This window comes from Somniosus microcephalus, chromosome 6, assembly GCF_052327205.1.
Source record: "Somniosus microcephalus isolate GS21.2 chromosome 6, FLI_Smic_1.0, whole genome shotgun sequence".
Taxonomy (NCBI): domain Eukaryota; kingdom Metazoa; phylum Chordata; class Chondrichthyes; order Squaliformes; family Somniosidae; genus Somniosus; species Somniosus microcephalus.
In genome coordinates this window covers 223,664,470-223,679,528 of record NC_140992.1, presented here as the reverse complement: position 1 = coordinate 223,679,528, position 15,059 = coordinate 223,664,470, and the positions used below count along the sequence as shown (strand labels likewise).

Here is a 15,059-nt window from a genome sequence, read left to right as displayed (position 1 = left end):
TATATAAGTTTATACAGATCTTACACCAGTGACAGCAGAAATGGGAATGTAAATGAGCACTCAGGAAGTTCGTATCTCCCTCTAGAGGCTATTGGCAGACACAACACTTTTTAAAAAAAGTGCAACAGCAGTAACTAATTTCAAGGAAATTCTAGGCCAGTGTCTTTAAAGGAAATAATGAGAACCTTACAGGAGGAAGTTTATGTATATCTAGCCTTTATTTATGTTAGAAACTATACAATGGTCTCTTTTTTCTACAAATGCATAAATATGTGTTCGATTTCCAGGGCAATGACAGAGATTACTTCATTCATCAAGGGCTTGTTGTACATGCTGTACAACATTGCCCGTTTCTAGGATCAATCAACACCAGGCCTGTGGATGTTATTGTAGCTGTGTAAAATAATTTAAGGTCGTGGCCATCTCACTCACTGCCTTCATTGCAAGTACACAGATTATAAAAAACTTTAGATTTTCAGCTCATCTTATTTGGACACATTGGGGGAGAAATTGGGTGAGTAGCGCCACCTGTTAGCGCCTAAAGAGGCAGTCAGTGGCTGTAGCGCCACTGGCTGTGTCTCTGGCGATATTCAGTAGGGGCGCTAATGGTGGCGTTAGGCATTTGCGCTGCGCCGCCACAGATGACGTCATCGGTGTGCGCAGCGCCGCTCGCTACCCGCGCCCGGTTCACGGGGCCTTACTGTGCCGGCAGCGGCGCAAGTTAAGGTGGAGGTGTGGGACGGCCGCCTGCCAGCACCTCTGTCCCCGGCCTCCTAACCACCCCCCCCCCCGGGCTCATTTGCCGGCACTCGCGCTATTGCAGGCACCTCCCCCTTAACAGTGGGAGGAAGGCCTGCAGTACCGCTGCGGCACGTTGCGATAATCAGTTTCAGCGCCTCGAGCCTCGCCCCGTCTCCCTCGAGGGGCACTGAAACTGAATTTCTGGCGATCGGTATCGCTGCGCTAAATCCTGCGCTCAGCCGACTTTTGCGCCCCAACCCAATTTCTAGGCCATTCAGTGCTGAGGTGATTTAATGTAAAGGACACTGCGGCTCCAAGCTGGTTTCTGAACAGCTGTATATATTCACACACAACGCAACTGAGATTCATTTTCTTTGGAAGTGTTCATTTCTAAACTGTCATTGACTTATATGCAAGAATGTTTTTAAAAATCCATTAACATTCAGGACAAAACAATACAACTTAGTGCAAGTGTTTAAAAAATCCCCACATTTATTATACACTTTACAGTACAAAATTGTTCACCACTATTGATTATATTTGAGATGAGACACATTCTTCCTACTTAATAATAATCTGACATTTTCATATAATGATAGCAACTGGATCTTCTCCAGTGATGCCAATGGCTTGTTCAGGCTGTGGCAACTCTACAATTTCCATCTCCTCCACTTCGTTGCTGTTTTTGGTTCCTGTAACAGTAAGTTTATAGTCACTTCTAAAGTACAGTAAATTGTTTGCTAGAAAAGGAATTGCATTGACTGATCAGGAATTCAGAGATTAATAGAACTTGTACAAGAATAGTCTACCAGACGTTCATCTAGTTATGAGGCAGAAGGTGCAGGGTTCTCTGCTCGAGACAGTCCCTGGCTTTGAATTCTGGGCTGACCTTCAGTGGGATACTTGTGAAGTAGGGTGGCACCACCCACCCTATTGGCTGGTATAAAGATGGTTACGGCCATAGGCCACAACGAGAATGCTCTTTCTATCAGCCTGTGAATCATTCCAATACTTCATATGTTTCTCCAAGGGAGGAGTGTGAAGATATGAAAACAACATTTTATTTAATCTTGCTGCAGTGATCAGCAGACAAAGGCGACATGGAATCTAGAAAATTACCCAATCCCTGATGCTGGAAGATGCACTAATCCAAAGTCCACATCACCAATTAGATAACGTTTAATGAAATAATAGCCTCATATTTGCTGTTTAAGGTTTAGAAACATGGATACGTGCTGTAGATAGAATTCAGCTGAATATTTTTTAAATGGCTTTGCTGACTAAATGAGCTGTCTTACTACAATACTGATCTATGGTGAGTTAGCAGATCGCAATGTGGTGATGGGGGTACTAAAGTTGGTCTCGGTGCTTGTGGGGGAGGGACAATCAACTCGAGTTCCTGCTGACCGCTATCCCTTCCCAGAAAATGAACATGAGTACTGGGAAAAGATATGATAAAGAGCAGTTGTGACGCCTACCATGGTCAAATTTCTTATCGACAGTTGATAGGCTCTCCAATGTGAAACTGCCACTTGAGTAAGGTACCAAAGGGCTCCAGCACCTACCAACTGTACTTGAGCATGAATCAACACCCTCAGTAAAGAAGGGAACAGAAGTGTAATAGGACGTCCTCTCCCCCCAAAAATTTAATGTAAGACGACAAGAGTGATTCAGCCTCTCAAGATAGGAGAAATACGAATAATAATCTCAATATAAACAGAAAAATTACGGCAACAGAGAACATTGAAAACACTTCCCTAAAAAAAAGGACTATTTACACATGTTAAATCTCTTTCCACGTATGCTGCTGTATTTACAATCTCTTGATGTTATAATGCAGCTTTTAAACTTTACCACTTAATTCTTCCCATTACTCACCGAAAAATGAATCTGGTGAACAGTTATCCATCATTTCCAAAGGAACTGTGATTCCCATGGCCTTGCGAATTCCAACAATACTAGTGATGTCCCCAGGAGCTACCTGGCTTGCCAATTCTTTCAGGTTTCCAGTTACCTTTTCAGCTGAACAAACAGAAATTAAAAGTTGTTGTTAAAAGTTACAGGAGGTAGAAAAGCGATGGCCTTAATTGGCTGGATTACTGTATAATTGCACCACAAGTCGAGTGGTTGAACCGCTCCACTGATGTGCAAATTAAGTAGGCAATAATCAACAATACTTTATCCCAAATCTTGAGAGATCGCATGTGACGGTCAATGTTTAAATGGCAATTTAAGTTCTGATACTTTCATTCTGCAATCTTTACATTCTATCCCAGACTGAAGGCTGTACAAAGGTTGATTAACATTTCACTTTAGTTAAATTCTGGGATTGCTAATAACCAAGACTAAAAATATACACGGCCAACAGCTTACGTCAGAGTTCCTTCTTTGTTTAGTACAATAATGCTGAAAACGATTCTTTTTCCCTGAATTTTTAAATCATTCTAATAGACAAATATTCCAGATAGTTCACATTTATCTTTTCTTGTACACAAGTTACTGTTGTTTATTCACAAAGTAACTAAATGGAATTAGCCGAGCCACCAATAGATAAAATGAATAATTAGATAGTTAAAATCCAAGATATATTCTTCAGAGGAAGACATACATTGCAATGTTAAGGTTATAAACTCAAATCTGGAACACAACAATCAAAACCAAATGCTATCAACTAAGGTAATTAATGCAGAAGAAATAGAAACAGATTTAAAAGATCTCTCTACTTAAGAAAATAAATGTCTATGTTAGCAGGTGCTGTAAAACTTTCCTGTAGCTAAACCGGTGTTTGTGTATTGCTAGTCATATTTGACATACCAATTAGCAACTCTCGAATGGAAGGTCCTAACAGGCAGAGCATAGCCGAAGTGGATCTGGTGCCGAAACGCTCATTCTGTGCTTGCTGAAGATCTTGTAACAACTTAGTAGTTTCATCCAGCTTCTTCTGAAACATCCCACACTCTGAAATCCAGTAAGAGAATTAATGCTAGGAACTACTACAGATATCTGAAGTCTCTATGCTGCCAGTTAATCAGCATTACCAGTCTGCTCATCTCTTGTAGCACTACAAAAGGACTTTTGGGTGATGTGGTAATATTAGAACAGTCAGGGTCCAGCTGGTTAAGAAAATGTTTTGAAATGCACAGTAAGACTATACCAGTGTTCATTTAAAACTATCAATTCACACCGGCACGTTGAGGAAAACACCATATTGTGTGGTGTACAGTCCAAGACTAGGAAAGTCCAAGATTTGAACCATGGCTTACACTGAACTCAACCATGATTGGGGATGGTGCTGAAAATTGGACTGAATATGTCTCTTAAGACGGCAGAGAAAGGGATTATGGCAGGAAACCAGCCAGAATTCCTATTCCTGACTGCTATCTACTGACCATCCCTGGAAAGTCTGCAGGTGCCAGTTAAAACCTTGGTAGCGATGCCGCTTCCAGTTGAATAGCCTATGCTCACTGTCAACGTTCACACATGTAGAATGACCATTTGGCAGACGGGACTGCCGGCACCCATGGAAATGTATTCAGAGTGAATCACCATCTTCCGGGGAGGGGAAGAGCGAAAATTCAACATTTTAGATTAGATAACTGGAGGGGAGAGAAGCACAAGTAGATTGTGAGATTGGCACCTCATCTGTTGGAAATACCCAGGTATAGTCAGTGATTTTGAAATTGTGAATGAGCATTTAAATTGCATGGGTATAATGGTAAATCTACATAAAACTAGTAGAACCACAGTTGGAGTACTGTGTGCAGTTTTGGGCTGCATAATATATGAAGGATGTTGAGATGATAGGGAAGGTACAGCAGAGATTTACTAGGATGCTGCCTGGTGTGAGGAAATACAAATATTAAGGAAGACTTCAAAGATTGTGGCTGTTTCAATTAAAAGCAAAGGTGATAAACAGGTGACTTGATAGAGGTGTTTAAAATTATGAAGAGATGGGACAGAGTGGATAGAAACAGACCATTTCCAATGATTGAGGGGTTTAGGACAAGGGAATATAGGCATCAAATGTAAGAGATTTCAGACAGAGAGCAAGAGAAACTTCATGTTCCCAGCATTTCCATTTCTACAGGAACCTGAAGTGTAGCAATAGGATGTCAGTAATCAAAACTTGGCTTAAAATAAAGTTTTCCAACAAATATTAAAGTAGTCTGAGGTGAAGCTGGGATTATCATATTCATTTTTAGTATTGAGAAAATTAAACCAGAGAGCTCAAAACAAAATTTAATTAGGCATCCCAGTGGTGTAAACTAAGTGAGTGTACTCTTTTAGTTGGGTGATTAACCAAATAGTCTGTAAATTAATAAAACTTTAAAAGAACCGTAACAAATTAAATTAAAATTCCATTGGCCGGGGTGATGATGCACTCGGTCGCGGAAGGCCTCAAGCGTGCTGGCGGACACCGCGTGCTCCATCTCCAGGGCCACCCGGGCACAAACGTGGCTGCAGAAGAGAGGCAGGCAATCGGGCCGAACACCCCCCTCGACTGCCTGGACCAAAGAGCTGTGATCAACTTTACTTGTGTAGCAGTTCTACTGCTATAACGAGCACTTAATGTCCCTTTTCACGTGAACATAGCCGACAAACGACCTAGTATTACACAATTTACAAAAGTCTGAGCAAAACAGACTATGAGGGGGGGCAAATTGAAAGGCGGCTAGGTTACTGCCATAGACCCACGGTGTTTCAGCAGTCAGAATTTTAACTGATGGGATCAGCACATCTGCATAGCCAGCTGCACTTACGTAAAGTGTCACTGTTCAAACAAAAGTTTAACGAGGGTGACCGTCCACATTTTTCTGAGGTTTCCGCGGCTCTTCTGCCGAACCCTTACGGAAATTCACCCCTTGTATTTTATTAAAATCTCACAGAAAGTGACAGTATTAAATAAGACACAAGAGTGACTTGTATTCTTTCCATTTGCTCAGATTATCTCGATTGTGTGTCACAATCTGTTGCGAATCCTTGTGTATGGATCGAGTGCAGCTGCTCAGTTTCTTCTATTAGCTCTGTGGTGGGGGTGGGGTGGGGAATATGTGCAATTTGCTTCACTGAACACAATAGCTACTTAATCGTGCAGTGGCTGATAAGTTATTATTGTGCAAGGAAGGGAGTAAAGAGAAATATATTCACTGCTGTGCAGCAAATCAAAGTGGCAGATGCAGCAGGAAATGAGCCAGATGTGACTGCTAATCTTGCGGCTGTTTAAACTGCCTCCTCTCAATTAGCTCATGATGTGTGTTTGCCTAAAATTAGGACACATTCAAGTTACAAAGTTCACCTCATGCAGATTCAGGGCAAAATCTAACCTAGTTTTCAGTTCTGACAAAAACAACAAAACAGAACAGGTAAGCACAAAATAATACAATGAGTTAATTTTTAATCTACCTCTCTGTAATTACTAACTGGCTATAAAAACAGGTTCTAAAAAGAGTGTCAATCAAAGACTCACGAGAAAGGTCAGGAGTCAGGCGCCAGGTAGAAGAACGGATTGAACGATGGCTACAAAACAGGAAAGCGGGGAGGAGTTGAGGGAAATTTCTCGGTCTGGCAGAAAGCGATGTAAAGTGGGAGGTGGTGTCCCACAGGGATCTGTGTTCCGATCACTGCTGTTCACCTTGTACATAAATGATTTGGACTCATTCGGTGGTATGGTGCCAGAATTTGTAGATGATACCAATTTTTTTTTTTGGGGGGGATGGTAGCTAATAATGTAGAGGACTGCACCAAAATACAGGAAGACATAAACAGGCTTGCAGAGTGGGTAGATAAATGGCAAATGTATTTCAATATAGCGAATCGTGAGATGGTTCATTCTGGTAGGAGGAATAAGGAGGTCACTTATTCCTTGGAAGCTAAGAAACTAAATGGTGGAGAGAGGTAGAGATAGGGTGGATGTGGAGAAACTGATTCCACTTGTGGGTGAGTCCAGAATAATTGGGGCATAAATATAAGATAACCACTAACCGATCAAACAAAGAATTTAGAAGGAATTTCTTTACATAGTGTGTGACGGGAATGTGGAACTCACTTTCACATGGAGTGCTTAAAGCAGATAGCAATGCATACAGGGGAGAGGGAAGGGAATAGAGGGATACAGGCACAGAGCGGGAGGAGACTTGTGTGCAGTATAAACACCGACATAGACCAATTGGGCTGAATGGCCTGTTTCATTGCTGTAGTTTCTGTGTAACTTTAACACAGTTCTCAGCGGTTACATACCTTGTGATTCAGGCTCCGCATTTATTACCAACTGTAGAGAAGCAAAACTGTCATTAGTACGGCCACAGCCAGATTCCAACGGCCGAGGAGACTCTGCTGGGGCAACCTGGATGAAGCAAATTGACATTTGACACACAAAAGAAATTCTGCTTGCATTTCATTCTTAATAAGGAGTCAGCTGTGGGTAAAGCACTACAAATGGTGATAGTTATCCCTAGATTGGTCCCAGGATCATTGTTTTTCAAACAAATGTGAAAATGTATTTTCATGACTCCACTTTGCAGTTCTTTAATTCAATACAGCAGGACAGCCAGGGGAATGTCGAATGGGGACAAGCCCCTTCTGGATTTCGCTTCCCATACCAGCATTTCAATGCAATCGCTCTGTTTTCAGATTGTGGGCCATATTCAATCCGACCAGTTCTTAATAAGCTTCACTGAACACACTCTGCCTCCTGTTTTTGAACTGTAATCGTCCCCTCCCTCTGACTGGATCTGCGACCCTGCTGCTCAAGTTAGAAATACTACAGAAAAGGGGATTTCTGAACACAGATAGTTTGGGTGCTCAGGGTACAATCCCTGCGCCTGAACGGTGAAGCCCGAGACACCCCCGACATTGGACCTCAGCTCTCATTTCTACGGAGCCAGCGAACTGCGCAGAGCTGCTGACATTGCAGCGGCCCTCAGGTAAGTGAGGCCGATGGGGCCGGGAAGGGTTGCGAGGTAGCAGTGGGAGGGGGAGCACTTCTTTTTAATGTGGGGTTGAACTCGTACAAAGCTAAGAAAATATGAACCTTCCCACAAAGCAGGAAAGTTTGTGTGATGTATCCATCCTGCTCTTGCGACATTGCTGTGTTCCCTATTTCAGGAGCTGAAAATATGTTTGGTGTTTTAAAAACACCAAATGATACAGGATGATCAAAGGTGCCATAACCTGTGTATTAATACTATGGCTACATATTAGCAAGGAAACTTTGCAGCTATTCAAATTTAATTTATCAAGATTTATAAGTCAACATTATACTTTTGTAAGGGGATACCAAATGAGCAGATATTATCAGTGTTACCTGTATGTCTTCAGAGGTTTTAAGAACATTCAGTTCATCTTCATTGTTATGTGTGGTCTGCAAGATTTGATTGTGAAAATAAATACTAAATATCAACAAACTGATCTGCAAAATACTTCAAGTACTGCTACTGCATAAATGCGTGTCACAATTAGTTTAAACTGGAGCGACAGACACATACACATAGGGTAGAAGTTTGTTGCAGCATCACAAAATAGACCAACTCACTGCTAAAGATATAATTTGGCTTCTTCCATGCTGCAACTTCTAGTTTAAACAAAATGCAAGACAGGGTGTTGGCTGCAGCAAGTGATTTCAGAATAGCTGTGTGCAATGAATAAAGTGACCCATAATCTGCTCAACAAACCGCATTTTCATACAATTAGCACAGGCCATTTCTATCCTCCCAAGCAAAAATTGCCACCTCCTTTTCCCTCTAGCTAAGAATACTGACAATCCTGGAAAAAAAGTCTCCGTCTTTGCCCACTCCTCCACTTCTGTGTCCTTCGCTAACCCTGCACTTCCTATCTCTCCTCCGCTTCACTTCTGTCTGTCTGACTCTCCCCCACACCACTTGTCCCATCTCCTCCATTTCTTGCTTCTCACTTGTTCTTCTTCACCTCTGGCTGGGCGGGTCAGTTCAGTAAACAGGCAGGCTGGGGCAGGCAGCTGAGCTGATGGGCTAGGAAGCACACTTGACGAGGCAAAATTAGACAGGCAAGCAAGCTGGTGAGCTAGGAAGCATTTACGGTGGGAGTAGTTAGGCTTAGATTCATTGCCTGTTTTCTCTGCTGTAATCACAATTACCGTTGGGAGAAATTTGGTAAACAGAGATGCACATAAGAAAAGATTAAACTGAAGTTTTATATATATATATAGAATCATAGAATAGTACAGAACAGAAGGAGGCCATTCGGCCCATCGAGTCTGCGCCAGCTCTTTCGAAGAGCAATCCAGTTAGTCCCCCCCCATATCCCTGCAATAGTTTCTCCAATTCCCATTTTGAAAGTCACTATTGAATCTGTTTCCACCACCCTTTCAGGCAGTGCATTCCAGATCCTAACTACTCGTTGCGTAGAAGTGATTTGTTCTTGGCCTTTGTCAAAAAGCCACAACCTAAACAGAGTGACAGTAAAGGTAAAATGCTACTCCCTCATGCATGCAGATTGATTGAAGTGCGGTAAGATGAGGGAACAAATGTATATAACTGTAGCTGTTAAATATATAAAACACTTACAATCAAAAAACACCATGTCTGGGGAGATCTTTTACAAATTTCTTACTAAATTCTTTTATTGGAAGCAATAACTAGAGATCAGTTATTTAATATCAGTTTGTGTCTTACTTGGCAATAAACAAAAAATTCTCTCATCTCAATCTAATCATCAGTTCCATTTCCAATGACAATACGCTAAACACCAGCAGTAACGAGGAGAGGGAAGACCTGATTGCTACAAATCTTTTCGCAATGCCATGGGGGAGCCGTTAGTTGAGACCTAGATGTTTATAGCTTGACTACTTATTTCTGATTGTTAAAGGCTCAACAATTTTCCTGTTAGGATCAGTAAATTGTTAATTTGTAATGATGGACTTTTTACCAGCCGTATTTATTACTGCGAAACTTTCTTAAATAAATAACTTTTAAATTGAGAGTGCAGGGCTTTACAAGATGATTTTTAGGCACCAACAGAAACGAGTGTTCGCAGAGTAAGAATTTTAGCAGAGGACAGCACACTTACTATTTCCAGTTCTTTTAGCGCTTTAGAATGTTCACCATTAGTCAGGGAATCCAGTAAATTATCGACCATGTTCACACTGTAGTCTTCATTGCTTGCCAAGAACTGCTGAACACTGGGGACAAATAGATTATTTATAGGTAGCTTTAGTCATTTGTTCCCACAAATATTAAATTAATTGAATTAAACACAGGTTTGACTACAACTAGCCTGATGACAGATTCCTGCACTGACTGTTCCTTTTTTTTTTTACGACAACCGAGCAACAATGCATTGTATCTACTTTCCTAGCTTTGAAAGTAAAGACAGAATTATGCTGCTATGTAATATGCCATACATCTGAACAGTGTACTTGTTAACAACTAATAGGATAAATGTCACCTGGCTAAGTCTAGGTAAAATCATGCCATTTTCTATTTAAAATATTTACCTAAAATAGACTGAGCAGGAAACTAGTTATGGAAAACAGCAATGTTTAGTTTGTCTCCACATTTGGAAACTGACTAGAGTTAATCCACAAACAGCTAACTATTCTGTGCGCTCAACTGTGATAACTCATCTCTTATTAATTAAATGGATTATACATTGGTGCGGAACCGTCAAGACTGACACTGCTCCGATGCCCACCCACGAGTGCTGGAGAGTACATGCAGGAGGTTTCTTTAAAGAATCAGAGTTGGCACTCACCTGAAGGACCCGCTGAGACTCGATTCATCACCGTATGTTGAATACACCAGGTCAGAATCCTCTTTGCTGAGATTAGCACAAGTAGAATCATAAACGGGAGCGTAAGAACTGAATGGTCCATAGTTCAAGTACGCCACTGCAGCAAAATACAATACAGTGAAAAGTGAGAACAGTTTAATTCCAATGAAAACTGCTGCACCAAAGAGAAGTCAGGTTCATGTGAACAGGCCCCAATCTAATAGCTGAATGTTGGATGTACACTGAAACATTTAACTCTTCTATAATGTCATAATTTACATGTCAACCCCTCAAATTTTTAAGCAAAAATAGAATTCTGCTCCATTTGGTTAAAAGATACTTTACAAATGAATGATCCAGCTTAAAATTTAAATTAAGTTCCCAGAGGAAGTACAATGGCAATCATATCCACAAGTTAAGCTTCCACATCACAGACTGCCTGTTGGTCAATTGCTCTCTGTGCCATCCTCGCACCTTTGCAGAGGTGCCATCAAACTGGTAAGTCTATGGGCTACCCAACACTCTCAGAATCAACACATCAGCAGCACTAACCTGGAATAACCTTATTACGTTTGTCCTCCTTAAATCCCTGAAGAGTGTTGATACCAGACTGTAATCTGCCAGTCATCATACCAAGCTTCACTGGACAGTAATTTGGGTCTGCAACAAAGCAACAGCACGTTTTACAAATACTGCGCTAAGTGAAGAAAAAAAAATTGAGAAATACAAGATTGCTCAAGTGGTAAAATGAAGTAAAATGACAGAGCGATGGATAGGAATTTAGGTGGAACAGTGGATGGTAACCCAGCCCTTTCACACCTTTAGGACTTGCCTTTGAATGCATCCAAAAAGAATGGTATGAAAGTCTCATTTGTCTACTGGCTGACGGGGCATTAAGAGATTTAGCAGTTTCAGCCCAACTCCCAGTAAGCTCGAGTCCACAGCAGAAAAACGCTCACAACCCCACACAACTTGGCAGCTTCACAGACAGGTCACCAGGGTGGTGAAATAAAAATGTCACAGTGGAGTAGTTGGGATCACTCTTCTAAGGCTGGGGTCAAGAGAGATTGCTGAATATGAATTACACCCAACCTGTGACTTGGAAGTGTTTGATGGCAATTACCAACATAAAGAGGAGGAAAACTATTCGACTCCCCAGGACACACATCCCTTACCTGGGTGAAAAAGTCACTTAGTCTCACTAGCACATAACATTGATCAACCCGAGAACGAGCAAGTGATTGCAAAGACCAAAAACATGTGATGCAATCCAGGGCACTGTAACAGTAGTTTTAAAATATATGAGTTACACACATTTAATTCCAGTTTCCAATATTCCTGCTGGAGTTGGACTGAGGAGCTCTTATATGGTCCAATGTGACTGCCTTTCACATCATTCTCTTACCTCCCATGTCAGGCTCCACTGGATTAAGGATTCCAAGGGTAGTAGTGCCATCAACCTTTCTTCTCTGGAATTCAAACTGAAAATAAAAATTGAAAATTAGGGAAATTTTAAAGCTGTTATTATTTCCCCTCTCCCCTTATTCCTCCTAAGCTGGAGGTAGTGATATGGTTCCAGAGGTACTGGAGACCCAGTGGAACCTTCCCCGAGCTTCGATGTGAGGATCAGTGAGTGGAAGTCACCTTTTTGTAAATGAAAGACTAAAGAAACCCTTAAGCAGAACAAAAATTCAACACCTTGACACATAAATTAAGAAAAAAGAAAACAGCATTTACCTGGCTGTCTATTTTACGCCGGGTGAGTTTTCCAGAAGATTCCTCAATAACACGATCAACCGTTTCCAATTCCCTGTCAATCACATGATTGACACTGCTGGGTGCATCCTCACCAGATTCCTTTTCCGGCCTGTGTAAAGCATTTCCACCACAAAATAATCTCACAACCCATTCACCATCTCCTGCACATTACTGAAACACAACCCCATATTTAACTTTGATTTGTATTAACAATTAAAATGGACAACTATTGAACCCTCAGACTTCCAATAGCAGTAATCTCTGTTACTGCTCTAATAATTTTACGATTTGAACAGTTCCCTCAGACATTTGGTACAAGTTAAAATTAACGTTTACAGTAATGATTGATGAATACACTTCTCCCATCACCCTTCCTTCTCCAACTTTTCCTCTGATTTTGTCCCTTCACTCCTCCTCACCTCACATACTGCGATACAGTTCCACGGGTTGCTCACCCGAGTGGCCAGGTGTTACATACAAACCTAGACAGTGAGCATTCTCAGACTATTTTACCATGTGGAATGTAACAAGTAAGCTACTTTGCCTCACACAATTTCCATTAAATTCCATTGCATGTGACACAACTCAGGCAGGTGCTTACGACCCAAAAAGCGGAATATGCAACTTAAGTGCCAGCATGGTCACTGCACCAGATTTTACATATTTATTCCAGTAACACTATTTCTACAGAAATTAAGATGCAATGGCAATTTTTTGCATACTTACATCAAATTGCATGTGCACACCTTCTCAAAAACTATTACAGGTAGACTATCCTTTATCCGAAAACCTCGGGACCAGCCGAGTTTCGGATAAAGGAGAACTTCGGATTTCGGAAGGTGGGTCGGCGGGGGGGTCGTGCGCACGACTTACGCTGACGCTCAGCGTAAGTCAGTCGGGGTCGGCGGGGTAGGGGTCGGCGGTTGTCGGGGCTGGCGGGGTCCGCGGGGGTGTCGGCGGTTGGCGGGGTCCGCGGGGGGGGGGGGGGGTCGGCGGTTGTCGGGGCCGGCGGGGGGGTCGGCGGTTGTCGGGGCCGGCGGGGGGGTCGGCGGTTGTCGGGGCCGGCGGGGGGGTCGGCGGTTGTCGGGGCCGGCGGGGTCCGCGGGGGGGGTCGGTGGCTGGCGGGGTCAGCGGTTGTCGGGGCTGGCGGGGTCCGCGCGGGGGGGGGGGGGGTCGGCGGTTGTCGGGGCCGGCGGGGGGGGGGGGGGTCGGCGGTTGTCGGGGCTGGCGGCTGGCGGGGTCGGCGGTTGTCGGGGCCGGCGGGGTCCGCGGGGGGGTCGGTGGCTGGCGGGGTCAGCGGTTGTTGGGGCTGGCGGGGTCCGCGGGGGGGGGGGGGGGGGGGGTCGGCGGTTGTCGGGGCTGGCGGCGTCGGCGGTTGTCGGGGCTGGCGGGGGGGTCGTGCGCACGACTTACCCTTTATCCGAACTTCCGCAACCGGAACCCTCTAAAAACCGAAGGTTTTTTCGTTCAACGTAAGTCGTACGCACGACTTACGCTGAACGAAAAAACCGAAGGTTTTTAGAGGGTTTCGGTTTTCGGAAGTCCGGATAAAGGGTAGTCTACCTGTAGTAATTGCCCAAAGAAACACTTGAAAAGAATACCTCGCCCTGCTAAAGATGTAAAATGTTTCCAATGTGAAGACACTTATTGTTTGAAAACTCAGCTCTTTGCCCAGTAGCAATGTTCAATTCCCTTACATTCAAACTAGCAGGATGGAAATGTTTGTCACCTTGATAAAAGCTTCATGTAAGAAGTTGCAGTAACGAGCTGTTTTCACAACACCTTACCTTTTGTCGTCATTCTTCTGATCAGCTGATCTCTCCCCCTCATCAGTTTTCATTGGTTCCCATTTGGCATCCACCTCATCTTTCCTGCGTTCCCCGTTGCATTCTCCTGTTCTTAGCCTCTCCCCCTGCTTATGGGATTTCTCCAGATCCTGCATGAAATCTATACTCTGCTTCAGACTCTGGATTTTCTCCTAAGTAAACAATCATACACTGAATGAATCCTCTACACAGAATACTCAGTGCTACTGTCAAATGGCTAAAGATGTAGAATTGATTAAGTAAGTAAGGGAGGAGTGGGGAGAACTTTTGGTTCTATTCTGGTGCCAATCTAGCACTTGGAAAATTGTCTTTCATTTTGACTTATGTTGAAAATGTATTCACAAGAATCATAAATGTTATATTTCATTCACTTTCCTTACCTCTGAGCTTTGTGCCAGTACACAGCCACAGAATTTACTTTGAAGGAGCCTAATGCAGAAAAATCACTAGTACAATTCTCTACACAGTAGTCAAGCTGGACAGCATGCTGCCTATTTTGGCTAAAGTGGTAGGTGAGAGTAGATCTGCACTGGGGTAGGAAGCTCAGTTCTTTAATGGCAGCCATCAAGTAAATGGAAACATTCAAAGTTTCAAAATGTTGTTGGGAGTGAATTAGGGCTGCAGCCAAATTAAGTAAAATGACCTGTTGAAAAGCCTGAAGATCAATTGTAATCATACAGTATGTGGCAGTGCACTGCTGAGAGACAGAGACCATGGCCGCGATTTCCCCTACCTCGGCGGGTCCGGGGCAGACGGTGTTGGGTCCCAACCCTGCTGCTGGCTCCATCCCACTCTGTAGAATGATTTTACCTTAATTGGGCTTGCTAAGCCCGCCCAGCGCGTTTGCTGGCCAATTGAAGTGGGTCTGATGACGTCATTTGCGTCATCAGCCAGTTTCCTTAAAGGGGCCATGCGCAAATTTACTTTGACAGTTGTGCTGTCAGTGTTCTACAGCATTGAGGTGCTGCAAACACTGACAAGCACTGCACA

General features: G+C 43.1%; 1 protein-coding gene across 4 annotated transcripts in view; it reads right to left on the bottom strand.

Moving 5' to 3' along the window:
* Positions 1-1,215: 1,215 nt before the first annotated feature.
* Positions 1,216-15,059, bottom strand: part of brd7 (bromodomain containing 7) — a 36,610-nt gene continuing 22,766 nt past the window's right edge. Inside the window, exons 7-17 of one of the 4 annotated variants that reach the window (XM_085991462.1) lie at positions 14,031-14,221; positions 12,223-12,352; positions 11,891-11,966; positions 11,038-11,145; positions 10,468-10,603; positions 9,784-9,895; positions 8,045-8,101; positions 6,979-7,084; positions 3,556-3,699; positions 2,620-2,763; positions 1,216-1,433 (exon numbers count right to left, since the gene is read on the bottom strand). In XM_085991462.1, the coding sequence (XP_085847588.1) occupies positions 1,327-1,433; positions 2,620-2,763; positions 3,556-3,699; positions 6,979-7,084; positions 8,045-8,101; positions 9,784-9,895; positions 10,468-10,603; positions 11,038-11,145; positions 11,891-11,966; positions 12,223-12,352; positions 14,031-14,221 (1,311 nt within the window). In that variant the 3' untranslated portion in view covers positions 1,216-1,326. The remainder of the gene's footprint in view (positions 1,434-2,619; positions 2,764-3,555; positions 3,700-6,978; positions 7,085-8,044; positions 8,102-9,783; positions 9,896-10,467; positions 10,604-11,037; positions 11,146-11,890; positions 11,967-12,222; positions 12,353-14,030; positions 14,222-15,059) is intronic. The other 3 variants (XM_085991465.1, XM_085991466.1, XM_085991464.1) reach the window with 3 other exon arrangements.